This window comes from Euwallacea fornicatus, chromosome 3, assembly GCF_040115645.1.
Source record: "Euwallacea fornicatus isolate EFF26 chromosome 3, ASM4011564v1, whole genome shotgun sequence".
Taxonomy (NCBI): domain Eukaryota; kingdom Metazoa; phylum Arthropoda; class Insecta; order Coleoptera; family Curculionidae; genus Euwallacea; species Euwallacea fornicatus.
Window position 1 is genome coordinate 1747441 of NC_089543.1, and position 13010 is coordinate 1760450.

Below are 13010 nucleotides of genomic sequence, written 5' to 3' on the forward strand. Positions count from 1 at the left end.
GAAGAAGCACAACGAGACAAGAAGGCACTAAGATGGGTTTATATGTTTCGGCTTTTGGTTAGGCTTTAGCAACTGGATACATTGCTCCCGAATAATACTAATTCTGCCCTCTTAACTGAAAATTTCGGGAATAGTTTGATATTAAGTTTGCCAAACTCGGCACTAACACCGATAACGACGCATTCAACCCTTAAAGAGATTTCAACTTAATACGTTCCCCATTCACGTACGAAAAAAGTCTCTAACTAACCACGATTGAGAAACTCGAAAGCCGAAATTATAAAATTTGCGGTCCCGGCACATATTTAGCCGAACTCACGATTTTTCTCCATCGACCAAGCTGCTTCATCGTCATTTTGCTAACGTAATTTTCTTTTGCTACTTTTAAATTGAAAACTCTGATACTTGATTTTAAATTTGCTTCCTAAATAGAAAAACTTTTTTTCCGAAAATCGCAATCTCTATTAGACCGATCAAGAACTATTAGCATGTACGTATGTCACGTTTCAGCATTTTAATAATAAAAAAATATACTCCCACGTACAATCTTATTATTTAAGATAAAGTGAGTAATCGAACTAGATAGGAGCGTTAACAATTAACTTGTTGCTTTTTACAAGTACTGTGAAAGTTGTGAAATATCTCAAATAGTAGGAAGGTATCTAACTCCTTTAGATATTTTCAGGAAAATTTCCAAAAATTCCTCACAAACGGTAAAAGGCTAGATCTTAATTGGCCTCCACTTGAGAGCTTGCCCTAAATTTTTTGATAAGTACAGCACTGAGGGTTCCGGAATGTTTCCTTTTAGGCCTGCCCTTTGAATTAGTTAGAAAAGCAATAGTCAAGAAGATAAATTCTGCCTATGCGTTATTTATTACGTGTATCGTTAAAGTGGAGAAAATTCATCCTAATAATTCTTATATCTTTTTATTAATGTTGAATACAATTTAGTAACGTTACTAATTGGGCAACTTATAGAGTAAAGGCAGAGTTGTTGTGTTGAAATGTTTATGCCCCAAATTGAAATTTCTTTCCTGTCTTTCGTTTATTGCTCCTTACTCACTCTCGCACTAGAACGTAAACAAACATATATTTTCGTTAGCGTATAGGGTGATTCAGATTTTAATCGGGAAAAATTAGCTAGCTATAAGAATAAAGGGTTAAATAGCTCCTACGATACGTAAGATGTTCCACTAAGTTTTTAGCATATGAAGCGTTTTACAATCTACACCGTAGGGCGTATTCGATCATCGCGGCTATGTACAGGATGATGATATTTCTGGATGCACCACCATTGCACCACACCAAACTTTTTTATGGTATGCCACTGATGGTTTGTTCTAAGCGACATGAATTTCTTGTTCAATTAAGATACTTTTTTGCCACTTAAGGTTTTTATGTAAATGTAACCATTTTTCAGAAATAAGACAGAAAACTTTGTTCCCTAATACGGCAGTATTCGGACACCGATGTGAAAAAGTCAATCAACTGAAATCAATTAAATAAACTAATTTCGTGCACTTTTTTTAATTAAACAAGGATTTCATATTTTAAAAAATTGATCAGTATCGTACCAGAAAATGATCGAGGCGGTCAAACGAGACTGACTGCAAAAAAATGCTCGGCGCAATACTATGCCAAGACGGTCCGTAAAGAAAAAGTAAATAATTGGATTGTACGTAATTTTGTTTTTTGAATAATGTATCAATCATCAATGTAATGTAATCAATGTAATTGACCATTTAATCATAATCAAATAAAATAAACACGTAAATGGACCATACATATTTTAGGCAACAAAAATGAGAAAATGTAATGTAGTGTTGGTTGTTTTGGTTTATTAATAAAACAGAACAATGTCATAACACAACCAATATGTTACGTCAATGAAAATGAAAACGATTATAGCCGCGAAGTTGACTCCACTGTTAGTTATCTCGACGAACCGAACCAGCACCCAAAACAGCAAACTTTACACGGGGGTCTTTCGTACTTTGTGATACGACTTGACACACACAAAATTCAAGTTTGCTCAGTAAACAGTTTTTTAAGTTAGGATTGATCCGATTTCTTCCTACCAACATTGATAAAAATTCGAATATAATTATGGATATAAGTAAATAAATAATGCTAACTTTCTCCAAATCTGGACATATTGTTCAAATTTTAAAATTTCTTAAGACGTATATCTACCAAAAAAATGTAAAGTTAATATTTTATTTTTTACTGGTAATGTTGCTTTAATTTCTCACAGCTGTTTGTTTTCCAATTTTAAGGGCAAATAATGAAAAAGTAAACGTCCAATTTTCCTGAAGTTCTGATAAAAATCAGTGACCTAGTCGTTTTGCTAGGTGGCTGTCTAAAACACACAGCAGTATCCCAGGAATTCATAAAAGATTTTCTCAATTCAATATTTTCTCAAATTCAAGCTTTTATCTGCAGTAAAAGTATTTATAAGGAAAAGCCAACGGTCGTAACCATCGCCTCGCCATACAGAGAAACTTATTGATGACGACCAAAGCTATCATCTCATATCGTATCTCCAAAAAATTAGAGCTATAGCCGCGGTGCCTGGGAATATGCAACTTTTCTTTTTATTTTTCTATCGCCTTTAAAATTTCTTCACATAACACCTGAATCGCCCTGTTTCCGATAGAGACAAAAAGAAATTTATAATATTTTATTATAACAGCTTGACCCATTGCAAATCAGTTTGAAATCGTGGACTAATATTCTGTGTCGTGAAAATTTAACCTAATTTAACTAAGATGTTCAGAGTACCAACACATTTGTTAGTGAATTGAAAAACTATATCTTGATCAATCTAAAACCAAAAATTTCAAATTATAACCGGAGGGCTGCAAATGTTATTTATACAGAAGTGTCCCTAAGGGTATTCCGTTATTTAAGAAGCTGATTCGCTAGATTAGTTTGAAGATGAAAATTTTATACGAACATATATCCTATAATGAGTCATTTTCGAAATAAATTTCGTTCGATATTAATAAAAATGAAATATTTTTACGTATACTTTAAAAGTTGCTTAAGATATTTCATTGAAACTTAGTATACCTTCTCAATAGTCCAAACAGTACATTTTCCTTCTATTTAAAAAAAATATTATAACGATAGACGTGTATAAAGGTTGCCATATTAATCCTTAGAGGGGAATGGAAGGTATGTCACTGATATTTTACAAATTGGATACATTTTTTAAATAATCGATTCAAAATATACCAAAAATGTGTTTTGCGTTTGTTTAATATGATAATTTGCTTTTGAGAAAAAAAAATACCCCGTTGACAATCTGGATTGTGACTATGCAGGTCATTGGATAGGAGGGGGAACACTACACCTAAACTATTCGTGGCCAATAAATCTCCGAAATTTAATCCTTTAGAGTATGTTTTATTGGAACATTTAAAAACATTAGTTTACTCTATGCCAGGCAACACTTTAAAACATCTAAGACCTCGTATAGTAGAGTGGGGTGAGGTAATTCGCGATACCCCTGGTATTTTTTAAACGTGTTGGAGAGTCCATGAGAAAAGAGATTCACGCATGTATTATGGCAAACGGTGGTCGTTTTCAACAACTGTTAGCGTGTATCCAATTTAGATAATACCAGAGGCGTACCTCCATTCTCCTATAAGAATTAACATGGTAACACTTACGTCCATCTATGGTTAGTTCAAGTTAGGTATTGTTACAGCATTTATCTTTAAATAGAAAGCAATTGTACTGTTTGGACTACTGGGCAGGTATACCGACTTTCAATAAAACATCTTACACCATTTTGAAAATGCGCAGAAAACTTTTTTATTCTCCTTAATATTTAACACCCCGTGTCTCGGAGACGACTCGTTTTGGGACATACGTTTATATAACATTTTTGCTTTGGAAGCCAAAAAACCTGCTCCTTAAATATTGAAATTCCCCCAGGGACCACCCTGTATATTATTGTTCTCTTTGGCCGTTTATAAGAGAAAGTTTCTTAACTAGATAAAAACTAACTTAATCATGGGCGAGGCAAACAACCAGTCATTCGACTTTTAAAACAACTACTAAAATTCATAAGATATGAAATACTGGCGCACATCTGTTCAGCTTATTGTTGTATACAACTTTTCTATGGGAATTACTTTTCCCTCTCAGACTGATATCGGATGTATTTATGACACGCTGCTCGCCTCGAAGCATCTATTTTTGCCGCTTTATCCAGCTTGCTCGGTCTCTAATTAGTTATTTTTTCGATTTTTTTTTGCCTAAAGCATAAAGACCACTTACGTTGGGGATAAAGAATTGTAATACTACAGCAGCATTTAAAATACCAGGCACGCGTCGATCTAGAAGAGGAAAGTTCTAAAAATGTAATTTACAAGATTCCGTGGAAACTGAAAAAGTTTATATTGGTTTCACTTCTCACAACCTCGTGACATTACGCCGCAAACATTATATTAAAAATACACCGGATGTCTCACGTTCGCAGGGAAATGGAGACGTTTTCCTGTCTTTGCGGATATACTTATACTATTTATCATCATGCCGCTTAATATGTTTCTCATCTTTGACACGTTTCACTCATATGATCCAAATGAAGACAGAAATAAATTTGCTTAAATCCTCTACAAAGATTTTCCTCGAATATTCTTTCTCGCAAATTCCTCAAGTAACTTATATTTGAAATGAAAATTAAACCATAGCTGTAATGGAAATATGGCTCGACCAAGATCTTTTTTGTCTCTAAATATTATAAAATCCACCTGAATGTATCCTCAAGAAAATAATAAAGCACTCACTTAAATTAAAATCTCCAAGAATTAAAAGGGCAAAGATATCTATACCGTTATGAAACTAGACAGTTTTCTCAGAAAGTTTTTACATTTTACCCGACCGAAAACAAATAAAACCCGCGTTGATATAAATTTCAACAAGAATTTGCTATTTTTCTCCACAACCTTACCAAAGGCGCAAACTCCAGGGATGTGGCCCGCACATCTGGCAGTAAACAGCAGAAATTCGTGGCAAATAACTGCGGTGGAGTTTCGATACATATGCATAATAATTTTTATATAGTAATGTCGATTGGTCGCATATTGACATGCTTGGGGTTTGGAAATAGCATTACGGGACACCTGTCGCCATAGGGTAGGGTCGAAATCGTTTCCAACTTCCCATGGAGGCAAAAATCGCGGGCAAAACCGAGTAATATATGATCCGGTCATGCATTTTGTGACATTATTTTTTCAAATCGCTTTGCTGCAGTTTAAAATATTAACTTTGGAGCCGTATTTTTTAATAATAAACGCTGCGAAATGGGTTTACTTTATAAATGGATGGATTTGGGAACGTTTATTATTTAGTATGCTTTATGTAAAACTGTTGACGGGGATATAGGGTTTTCGGGGGAATATTTGTTTAATTAAAATTGTTGCAAAACTCCATTACTCGAGAAAATCCATATAAAATTGAAGCACCTCACGCTGGGAAGTGGAAGCCGTCAATCAGATGGCATGTCGTCTTCAGTGGCAATATAAAGGATCGTCGACAAATTTGGCGACGTTCAAGCAAGTCATCCAACACCGCACCTAATCGAGTTGTACCATTCAATCAGTGTCACTGTTCAAATCCAGCAATTCATCAACGATAAAATGAAAATGAATATGTCGTCGTACGTTGCAAATTGTCAGACCACGGTGCCGTACCGATATGCGAGCAGCCATATTATTATACTCTTAAATAACAGTAAGGCGCAACCACAAAATATATGCCCCAGTTTATTACTCAGCCCTATGGAGATTTTGGACTTTTCAACAAAAGATATTAAACGAAAAAAACCCTGCCACTTTTATATTCAAACTTCTTTCAAAGCTTCCACGCCTAGAATCTATCCTACTCTCTGCTTTGTGATGATTGCCATATTATCCTATTAATAAGTAGATACCTACTGCCCTTCCTGTTGTACATGGTCATTCAGTGGAGATTGAATAGCACCGTTAAAATTAGTGGTGTTATCATTTAGTTTTTCCACGTAATCTCCCTGAAGTTTAATGCACTTTCCCCAGGAATGCTCCAAGGCTTTTATGCCATTGCTACAGGAAGATTTGTTCAACTCTTCAAAATACTCATTTGTTTACGGATATCACTTTAGCATCTGTCCCGAATTTCTTGCCGGTGAGGCTTTGTTTCAAATTCGGGAACAAGCTGAAATCGGATGGAGCAAAATCTGGTGAATAGGGTGGATGTGGTAGTAATTGAAAACACAACTGCTCCATTTTATCCACCACGGCATGAGTCTTGTGACATGGTGCGTTGTCCTGATGGACTTTGACCTGAGGATTTTGTTTTTGGCCAAACCAGGACGTTTCTTCAGATTTCTTTGATATAGTTCTTCTAAGAGGTTTGAATAGTATGCTCCATTGAAGGTTTTTCCCTTTGAAAGACAGTCAATTAAAATAATCACTTTGGAACCCCAAAGCACACTCGCCATAATCTTCGCGGCTGATGAAACAGTTTTGGCTTTTTTGGAACTCATTCATGCTCTGCTGGCCATTGTCGACACTGCTCCTTGATTTTCAGTAAATAATGCTGAATCCATTTTTGTCTCATCTTAATGAAACGACGCAGAATATCAGTCTGGTTACATAATATATTCCATACATAAACATGTTCAAACTTTGACGCGAAATGTTTGCGTGAGTCAATTTTTGATCCTCTTTGCACCCACCTTGCCGACAGTTTTGTTATGCCTAACATTTTGGTCAGCAAATGATGTGTCCGCTCTTTAGATACTCCTACAGTATCAGCAGATTCAACGAATTTTAATTTCCGGTCACCTAAGGCAATTTAGTGCACTTTTCAACTGATTCTTTCAGTGGTACCTGATTTGGTCCTTATCGAACGTGTAACATCTTTCGTACTGGTTCTGCCAACCTTGAGGTCCGCCATCGGTAATTTTATGGGGGAAAATGATGAAGATGAATTGCCTAATGTAGAACCTTACTCAATTTTCACTTCTATTGACGTTCAACTTTTGATATAAAAGTATTTTATGAAAGCACATTTTGCTCTTTTTTGGCAAGTACCAAACCTATAAGTGCATGTAAAGTGAAAATTTTAAAACTAATTGACATTTCGTTATGAAATCATAAAGTTGAACAAAAGAAACGAAAAAAAACAAAAAGAGGAGAATGCCACTGAATAAACACATTAAATTATTGAGGAAACCAAATTTCAGTTATTGTGAAGTCGGACACTTTTTATCTCGTCCTTATACTTGCGCTTTTAACTATATCATTCCAAGGATTCAAGGTTCATCAAAATCGAAGAAAATATTTTTTTAATAAAAGAAAATTGTTGGACTTCTATTGAACCAGCCACAGTTGCCAGACCGGAGCTAAGTTCGACCTCCGTTTACTGAAGACATCAGAATCATTTCTCATAAGGGCAACTGTCTTTAATAAAAATATATGCATATATCAAGATGCTATGTATTTATACGTAAAAATATATTACTCTTAAATGCGAAGAGATGGTTGATATAGTTTATTGTTGTTATGAATCTTGATCACTTAAAAAAGCGAACAAGATCAAAATTATGCTCAAAGATTCAACCTTCCCTGACTAGGTAGATTCATAAACTTGAAATGAGGTGGCTTGAGGATTGTCGCTATATGCCTTGCTGTCTTTCTTCAATTCAAATTATCTACACCCAAGGGTCCCCCGTAAGCATCTGCTATGTTGGCTGAAAACTTAAAGGTTTAAGTCATATACATATTCCCAAGTAAATTGTTGCTTTTAGAGTTAAAAGTCAAATATAACCAAACCTGATATAATGTTTCTGGATTTCACACAATGGGAACTACTATATAACATCTACATACTTCAATATACATCTACTAACTGGTAAAAACATAAAGCATGTCTAAAGCATGTCGAAATATAACTGAAGGATAATAATTTCCTTTATTTGTAACGAATGTATAGTGCCACTTACACTAAGTTCTTTGCACACTGCCAGCAGATTTTTGCACCAAAAGATTTTTCTCTAGAACACAAATATTTTATTTTAAAGCTTTCGCCATTCTAAATCAAAAAGCAGCTATATTATTTTGAATTATGTTACGTAACACTTAGCTTATATTCCCACGAGCACTTTTAGATAATAAGCTTTGATAACTCTGAACTGAAAGGAACGAAGAAATTTAGCCCTCCAACTTAACCGCTTTATTAGGGCTGATCTTAAATTCTTCAATTTTCGCTTTGCTCATCTCTGTTTGGCAGTCTGCAATAAACTGTACCCCACAGGAATCAAAATTAGACATAAGAACTTCATTTTTATACTTACATATTGTTTTAGAGTTATTGAAGCATTATTAGATTTGGGATTATTCCGAATGTTCCGTGAATCATGAAACCAGATCTTTGTCGGGTTAATAAGAATGATCCCATTTCTATGAATTTTGATCAGTCCTGGGCGACTGAAGCATGTTTTTGTCGCAGTATCATCACCCCCCACTACATCTCCAAAGCCTACGACCACCGAAACACCTAGTAGAGTGAAAGATTGGGGATTGGGAGATTTGAACAACTCTGTTTATGGAAACCCATCTTCTTTGACGATACATCTTGATAATAAAGGTATCGTGTTCTTATTTTATTAATTATGCTTTAAGATCAAAGAAACGACTTAACTTGAGCACAACTTGCATGTTTTATCAGCTTCTTTGCAGTGAAATTGTATATTTCCAATATAATTTATTTTTATTGACTTGATTGAGATATGTTTCTAAATCGACAGGTATATAAATAAGAATAACATCGCAAAGGAAACTAATAGATGAAAGATAAAAATATATTATCCGTAGTATCTTCGTAAAAATCTGTCTACACAAGGGGGAAAACCTTTTTAATTTTCTTGTTTATAGTATCGTTTATGGCTTTCCCATATTGATACGTTTATTGGAATTTTAGGAAGGAGTTTATACAGAAACTTTTGCCCTTTTCGGCTATTGTTTTCCCGACAAAGGGAAAAGAGAAAAACAGACAGATTTGGCAACTTTAAAAGTTCCAACAACTCCTGCAGATCATTCGTTCTGTTTATCCCATGTGGCCCTTTTTATGCTTTCGATTTAGGTTATCTCGAATTAGAGGCTGTTCAAAAATTGGCAGTTTCTAAAGTGAAACACCAATAGAAATATTTGCCGGTAAGGTACTTTTAAGAATTAAGTACAGATAAAGCTGATACTGAACTGCAGGAAGAAAGTTGATGAAAGAATGTTTTTAATAATTCCACTGCTATAGCGGAATGTGTATGGGGTATCCAGAAGCCAAAAGCGAAAAGAATTCTAGTTTCCTCGAACAGAACATTGAAAACGAAAACATTTACTTAATATCGCGCCGCTCGAAGAAATGCGAATCAAAAAAAGTTTTACTCCTTAAAAGGTTTTACATTTCCTTTTTTAATTGGATTTAAAAGTTAGAACACGTAGTCCGCCCTGTTTTGGACTGAAAAGGCTCGCGATTATAAAATATTCCTTATTTAAACCCAAAAGGACTTGACCATTGAGAAATGTTTTTAAAAACTTCACTTCAAACTTTTTGGCGGCGAATTCATTAATGAACATTTCTTTGAATGCCACTTTACATTTAATTGCACGATGATGCTGTTTTTTCGTTATGAACTCAATCATTAAAACGCGGTAGGCGCTCTCAAATATAAAGACAAATTCTGATGAAAAGTAGTGTAATTAGACGTTGGTTTTTTAGCAATATTTTTTTTAAACTTCAACTTCTCCAAACAAACTCTACAACCACTCAAATGCCCACTAATTACTAATTTGAATTAACTTGGGCTGGAGTTTTGAATATAAAACTTCCCCTTAATCAGCCAAGGATTTATGGCGTGCAACTTTATGGTTCAAATTTAACCAGAATTATTTATTTCCACTTCAATATGTGATTTGTGGAAGCTGCTAATGTACATTTTCACCTTCTTTTCAGATGCCAAATACCAGTCAAATTTGGACGATGTAGGGAAATCTGAGCAAAAGTCGATTACGGATACTGACAGCAAGGGGGGAATATTTAGTGAAACAGCCAGTGCTTCCACTTTTAAAAGTAAGTCTACTGGTAAGTAGATTTAGTATTTTGATACTATGTACATGATATTTTCCCCCCATCCCAAAACAATTGCACTTTGAGGGTCTTAATACAGGGCGTGTAAAATATTTTGTGACTTTCTTAATGAGGATCGATTAACCACCTCGTATGAAAATGTTTAAGTCTTAAGTGCCATGATGAAATTTGCATAATAAGAGAAATGCATGTGTCCAAAACTATATCAATTACAAGATCCACAACAGCGACAATACAATCGGTGTTAATGATCTTAGTAGTTTAAAGATGAAGATAAAGATTTTACTATAACTTACAAGTTGTTTTATTTAACAGCTCAATTCATCAGTCCTAGTATGTATTTTACGAAAAATGTTATCAATTTGCGTCAATATAGATTAAATCGATTCTCATCATGACCATGTATCGGTAAGACATGTACATGTAGAGATTTTATTATGAATTTTAAGTAATTTCGATCCGATGACTCCAAGACAAACTAGACTTCATTTGCATATTGTGAAAGAACATTTTAAACTGGATCATGAGAATTTCAAATTGAGATTTTCCAGTGAATTTCAAGGAAATCAAAAAGAGTCTACTAAAATTGAAAGTTTCTTTTCAATTTATAGAACTCGAAGCTTAAATGCTTGCAGTATTAATTCAATATACTTATCTCTCCGGATTTAAAAAAGGTATTTAAGGTGAAATCATTATTGCTGCTGTGAAAATCTGCCGTGTGGTAACATTTTGAGTTTCAAGAATGTATGTTCAATAAATTGTCCCTCTTTGCCTGAGCTCCTGTAAAAAAACGGTAAAAAGCAAATTGCAGGTTTTTAACGGTTTAACTTAACTGCCCGACATATGAAATATTTGTTTATGTAATTCTGAGACCTTAAAGCCTTAAAAATGCATTTTTAAGTATGTTCGTTTTAGAATCACTTTCAAAATCGCGAAAAGAGGGATTAACAAGCGTTATATCTCAAAAAGTAAAAGAGATACTATAATGTGAATGGCGCAGACTCTTAATGTTTATTTAAATGATTAATTTAAGATTTATTTTGAAGAAAATTTTCCACGAATTTTTCGATATCTCGAAACCTTCACATATACATTGTTATAAAAATTGTCGCTAACAGATATTTGGGCTAATTCGACATATTAATTGGGGAGCTGCGTTGCATAAATTAAGAAGTAGTGGCTTAAATAGGTGATAAAAACTAGTAGAATCGAAAAATTTCGATCAAAGCGAACGTTCAAAGTACAAGAAGTCACCAGGTAGATATAAAAACCGCAACAAAATTACGATAATGGATGTTCACTGTGGGGAATAAAATATTAAGCCGCCAAAAGAGATACGGGGGAAAACGACATACCCGTAAAAGTAAAATCTGGAGTTCGTCTTACAGGAACCATTCCTGTAACGCATATTGTCTTTGATGTGTGTCCCCAAACGCATATAGGATTCCCTTTACTCTCGCTATGCATAGCTCTGGTCCACTTTGCATTTTAGTTACTAACAGCACTAAATATGACATCTAAAATTTACGAAACCCATTAACATCTCTAATTTAAGTTGGGGAACCTGTGCGAAACTATAGAGCTAATATTTTTCCTTTTGGAAATAATTCCCTATAAATCCTGACTAAATGCTATAAATAAACAAATAAGTCAAATTCGGAATCTTAAATGATGGAAAATCCTAAAAAGAAAACTTTATTTTTCTGTCTAAACCAGAAATAACTCAACAAGTGTAATAAATACATCCCCCATATAAACGTTGACCTCTTGTGTAAAAAATATATATTGAAACTGTCACTGGATTAGATTGCGAATACAAGCAGAAAGAGCTTTTAAATGGCACAAGAAAATAATTATTTTTCCGTCAATCCTATGGAAAAAAACGACTGATTTCTCTCAAACGAAACTCTCGTGAACAGTTATCGCCATTACTGTAGCCTACAGACGATACATATATATATATATATATATATATATATATATATATATATATATTGGTGCAAACCCCTTCGAAGTATATAAATGGAGTCATGCACATCAGTTTATAACGTGTCAAAAGGTCGAAGGAAATAGAATTTTCTCAATTTCCCCCCTTCATATTGACCCATAGCTTTTGGTCCTTTGACGTCCGTGAATGAGTCGCTCCCTGCCGGAAAACTATTCCCTACATCCCTATATATCATTTGACGAACAGAGGTGATGTTATTGTTATTTGAATCCATGTGTTTTAAAACATGTTAATTATCATTAACAGTAATTACAAATATGTTGGTTAAAACCTGCGTTTTACCGTAGGTTTCTATTGACTTTAAATTTCTATAAATCATATATGATAAAGAGTCGTATATTTTTCGAACAAAATTGGAATGATCTAAAATCATCTCATATATGAATATTATTGTTGAATAATAATTATAAAACATGGAAAAATCGCAGTTTTCGAATTAGTGAGTAAATTGGCCTCTGCAGTAGTGAACACATCAATGGGAACATTTTTAATTTAGCTAAGAAGCGAAGCGCGGCGATTCAAGTTGGAAATGATGTTCACCGTAGGGATTTCAACCACATCGGGAAAGGCCTCATGAACAGTACTTCAAGCATCTGATGACCTAATTTTATCACAACCACAATATCAGACAATAATGGTCAAGAATAGTTCACTACACAGTACACGACTCTTGCAGAATATAACCTATAAAGGAAATTTTAGTGGGGAGGATTGTTGGGTATTAAACGTGTACCTTTCAGATAAATCAACCACTACAAGCATGTGTATCGTGAGTTTTTGATAATAAAGAAAGTCAATTGCTGAGAATTCGTTTTCTTTATTGAAGTCTTTTTACCATTAAACTCAAACCTGCAATAGTTTTCTT

The 13010-nt window shown here is 34.2% G+C and overlaps 1 protein-coding gene across 4 annotated transcripts in view; it reads left to right on the plus strand.

Annotated features, from left to right (window-relative positions):
* Window positions 1–13010, plus strand: part of LOC136350647 (neurotrimin-like) — a 118673-nt gene that overhangs the window by 102592 nt on the left and 3071 nt on the right. The window contains exons 8-9 of one of the 4 annotated variants that reach the window (XM_066302596.1): window positions 8503–8640; window positions 10003–10131. In XM_066302596.1, the coding sequence (XP_066158693.1) occupies window positions 8503–8640; window positions 10003–10131 (267 nt within the window). The remainder of the gene's footprint in view (window positions 1–8502; window positions 8641–10002; window positions 10132–13010) is intronic. The other 3 variants (XM_066302597.1, XM_066302598.1, XM_066302599.1) reach the window with 3 other exon arrangements.